Raw genomic sequence first — 4,062 nt, forward strand, 5'->3', positions numbered from 1 at the left:
TCGTCTATCGTATGAAAATTCATAATAGGGGTGTAACTCGCTTATTTTATCCAGTCCTCGCGAAGTCGGCTAATCAATAACCGAGTTGAGAGGTAGTGTTGAAAATAGAAAAAATGCTCTATTGTGAATGAAGTCTAAAATACACCAAGGAAATATTTTGACATATAGAACTATCGCAGCCAACTTCACTCAAAAAGCGCAAAACAAAACAAAAGAAAATAAATCTTTTGTTAATTGCATATATATTTTATGCTGCATAATGCCACAACAGCCGGTCTATCCTCCACAACCTGGTCCACCTGGTTATCCTCCACAACCTCAGCTGCCAGGTTATCCTCTACAACAACCAGGTGGTTACATGGGTCAAATCATGCCACCAACACAACCTGGACAGGCGCCAATGCCCAGACAGCCACCCATGCCGGGTCAACCCCAATACCCAGAAGTCCTGGTTATAAGGTATGCTCATACAACTAATATATTTCAAATATTGCTGACGATTATTTTTCTATTATTTTCTTTAGCAACCACCTGCACCTGGTCTGGTATATATCAACAGCCGCAACAGTATGATGAAGCCCAACGCCATTTGGATCCCGATCAGATGCCAAATCCGATAAGCGAAATCTTTGAAAATCAAAATAGCGCTGGTTATGCTTTTATTACTAATCAACAGGGTTTATTACCACCACTGGTGACCACAAAATATGTGGTGGAAGATCAGGGTAACTCCTCGCCACGTTACGTTAGGTATTGATATTCGAAATTAATGTTTTGTTTGGCAATTATTTGTATTGCATACTTGCAACAGCTGATTTATTAAAAACAACAGCTTTGTCCTTTACACTTACCATCTCACCAATGGCACGCACGGTTGAGGGTGAATATGAGCCGATCATGTCCAACATCAACGCTGTACGCACTACATTGGGTCCACGCAGTATGGACAAGCATATTGTTGATTGCAGTGTTAAGGCCACAATTTCAAATGATGGTGCAAACATTATGAAACTATTGGATATCCAGCCGTAAAACTCTAGTCGACATCGCCAAATCTCAAGATGCTGAGGTAAGTTTTTTGTTATATTAGAATGTGTGGAATAAAAATGTTTCTCTTATCAGGTCGGCGATGGCACCACTTCAGTAGTACTTGAAGCAGGTGAAATCTTAAAACAAGTTAAGCCATATGTTGAGGAAGGCGTGCATGCACGTATCATCATTAAAGCTATATGTAAAGCATTACAATTATGCATGACCAAAATATGACATGGCTGTACATGTCGAAGCGCCAATCGAAGGAACAACAACAATGTGCTTCATTGGAAAAATGCGCTGCAACAGCAATGTCCTCCAAACTTATTCATCAACAAAAAGATTTATTTTCTAAAATGGTTGTGGACGCTGTACTTTTCTTAGATGGATCCAACGTCATACAAAAAATTTAAATCGCATTATTAAATATAGAATAGGAATTCAAGGCTGAGCGTGATAAATCTGAAGTACGTATTGATAATGTTCAAGAATGCTGAATAGCGTATTCTGTACAATAAACTAGCTAAGTAAGGCGCCGTTCTAGTGTTATCTAAACTACGAATTGGTGATGTTGGTACACAGTATTTTTCAGGTTGTGATATGTTCTGTGCTGTTCGTGTACCAGAAAAAGATTTGGAACGTACAATGAAAGCTTGTGGTGGTGCTGATATGACTACAGCTAATGATATTAATTCAAGTGTTTTGGGTCACTGTGATTACTTTGAAGAACGTTAAGTTGGTGGTGAACGTTTCAACATTTTCCAAGCTTTGATTGTGGGTTTGACATTGATTTTATTTTCATAGTTTATAATTATTGAAAGGTTGCGTTAATGCTAGAACATGTACATTGATTTTACGTGGCGCTGCTAAACAATTTTTGGAAGAAACTGAGCTTCGTTACATGATGCTATAATGATTATGCGGCGAATCGTTCGTCTGAGCTATCGTTCGCAATACAGAATGAAGCCTTTAAATTGTTAAGTAATATAATGAAAAGATTGTGTCCAACTCCCGAAGAAAAAAACTATAATATTTGTGTCAGTGAAATGATAATTATTGGTTGTTGTTGTTGTTGTTGTAGCAATGCTCGCCCCACCTAATAGCCGCGACCGATCACAAATTGTCATCAATATCCTCTAACGGGAGTCCAAGGAAACTTGCCGTTTCAACAGGGGTGAACCATAAGGAAAGGGGTGTTAGAGGCGTTGGTTCCACATTACAATTAAAGAGATGGTTGGTGTCATGTGGGGACACATTGCAAGCGGGGCATACATTTTGTATGTCGGGGTTGATTCTGGATAGGTAAGAGTTTAACCTGTTACAGTATCCAGAACGAAGTTGAGCAAGAGTGACACACGTTTCCCTGGGGAGTATGCGTTCCTCTTCCGCGAGTTCTGGATATTTTTCTTCAAGTACTGGATTCACCGGGCAATTCCCGACATAAAGGTCCGACGCCTGTCTATGGAGTTCACCAAGGACCTGCTTGTGTTTTTTCGCTTCATACGGCTGGGCTCTCAGGTGCCGTATTTCCTCAAAATGCTTACGGAGATGACTCCTTAGGCCCCTAGGCGGTGCTGGTTCGTCAATGTCTGTTGGGATGCCCAGGTTTCTGGGTATTCAACAGAAACTGTTTGGTCAGCATCTCACTTCTCTCCCTGATGGGGAGTATTCTCGCCTCATTATGCAGGTGGTGTTCTGGGGACATAAGAAGACAGCCCGTGGCGATTCTGAGAGCAGTATTTTGGCAGGCCTGTAGAGTCTTCCAGTGGGTAGTTTTTAGGCTTGGCGATCATATGGGTGACGCGTAGCACGTAATCGGCTGGCTAATTGCTTTGTATGTGGTCATGAGCGTTTCTTTATCTTTTCCCCAGGTACTGCCAGCAAGGGATTTGAGGATTTTATTACGGGTCTGAATTCTCGGAACAATTGCGGTTGCGTGCGCACCAAAATGTAGATCCTGATCAAACGTCACACCCAAGATTTTGGGGTGTAGGACAGTCGGTAGCGTAGTGCCATCGACGTGGCTGTTCAATATGGTCGACATTTGGGGCGTCCATGTTGTAAATAACGTCGCGGAAGATTTAGTCGGAGACAATGCCAGGTTTCGCGAGGCGAAAAAACTGCAGAGATCAGGGAGATAGCCGTTTATTTTATTGCATAGCTCATCGATCTCTGGGCCTGGGCCTGTGGCCATTATTGTGCAGTCATCGGCGTAGGAAACGATTGTGACTCCTTCCGGTGGTGAAGGTAGCTTAGATATGTAGAAATTAAACAAAAGTGGGGATAGGACACCACCCTGTGGCACCCCTTGTTTAATTCTCCTTGGTTTTGATGTTTCGTTTCTGAATTGCCCGATGCCTGCCGACCACCCAGATAATTTGCGGCCCACCTTTTAAGACATGGGGGAAGGGTAGACCCTTCCAGGTCTTGCAGTAATGAGCCATGGTTGACCGTATCTAAGGCTTTTGATAGGTCTAGCGCTACGAGTACTGTTCTATGGTGGGGGTATTGATTCAAACCGCAATTTATCTGGGTGCTAATGACATTTAGCGCGGAGGTAGTGCTATAGAGTTTTCTGAAGCCATGCTGATGAGGGGCTAGCTGCAAATGTGCTTGGAAATAAGGGAGCAAAATGACTTCAAGCGTCTTTGCCACTGGCGATAGGAGAGATATCGGACGATATGACTCACCTACGTTAGCTGGTTTCCCAGGCTTTAGTAGCGGGACCACCTTGGCCATTTTCCATTTCTCGGGTATGGCAAAGGTGGAGAGAGACAGGTTGAAGACATGCGATAAATATTTGAAACCCTCTTTCCCTAGGTTTTTAAGTATCGGCATGGCTATGCCGTCTGGGCCCACTGCTTTGGATGGTTAAGGCGACCAATGGCGTCCTCAACCTCTCTAGCGGTGATGGTGATTGGTGACGCGCTGAATTTGTGTTTATGTGCGTGTCTATTGGCTCTCCATCTATCTTTGTCGACCGTAGGATGCATTATATATTGTCGGCAGAAAGCGCTCGCGCATTTTTCC

At 43.1% G+C, this 4,062-nt stretch overlaps 1 protein-coding gene across 6 annotated transcripts in view; it reads left to right on the forward strand.

The window, feature by feature from the left end:
- The first annotated feature begins 208 nt into the window (after positions 1-208).
- LOC137240322 (uncharacterized) overlaps positions 209-4,062 on the forward strand; it is a 9,136-nt gene continuing 5,282 nt past the window's right edge. The window contains exons 1-5 of one of the 6 annotated variants that reach the window (XM_067766399.1): positions 209-459; positions 525-725; positions 812-1,069; positions 1,123-1,559; positions 1,615-1,810. In XM_067766399.1, the coding sequence (XP_067622500.1) occupies positions 605-725; positions 812-1,032 (342 nt within the window). In that variant the 5' untranslated portion in view covers positions 209-459; positions 525-604 and the 3' untranslated portion in view covers positions 1,033-1,069; positions 1,123-1,559; positions 1,615-1,810. Of the gene's footprint in view, positions 460-524; positions 751-811; positions 1,070-1,122; positions 1,560-1,614; positions 1,811-4,062 lie in introns of all 6 variants that reach the window. The other 5 variants (XM_067766398.1, XM_067766400.1, XR_010949694.1 and 2 more) reach the window with 5 other exon arrangements.

The sequence above is a fragment of the Eurosta solidaginis genome, chromosome 2 (genome assembly GCF_040869045.1).
Source record: "Eurosta solidaginis isolate ZX-2024a chromosome 2, ASM4086904v1, whole genome shotgun sequence".
NCBI classification, from domain to species: Eukaryota; Metazoa; Arthropoda; class Insecta; order Diptera; family Tephritidae; genus Eurosta; species Eurosta solidaginis.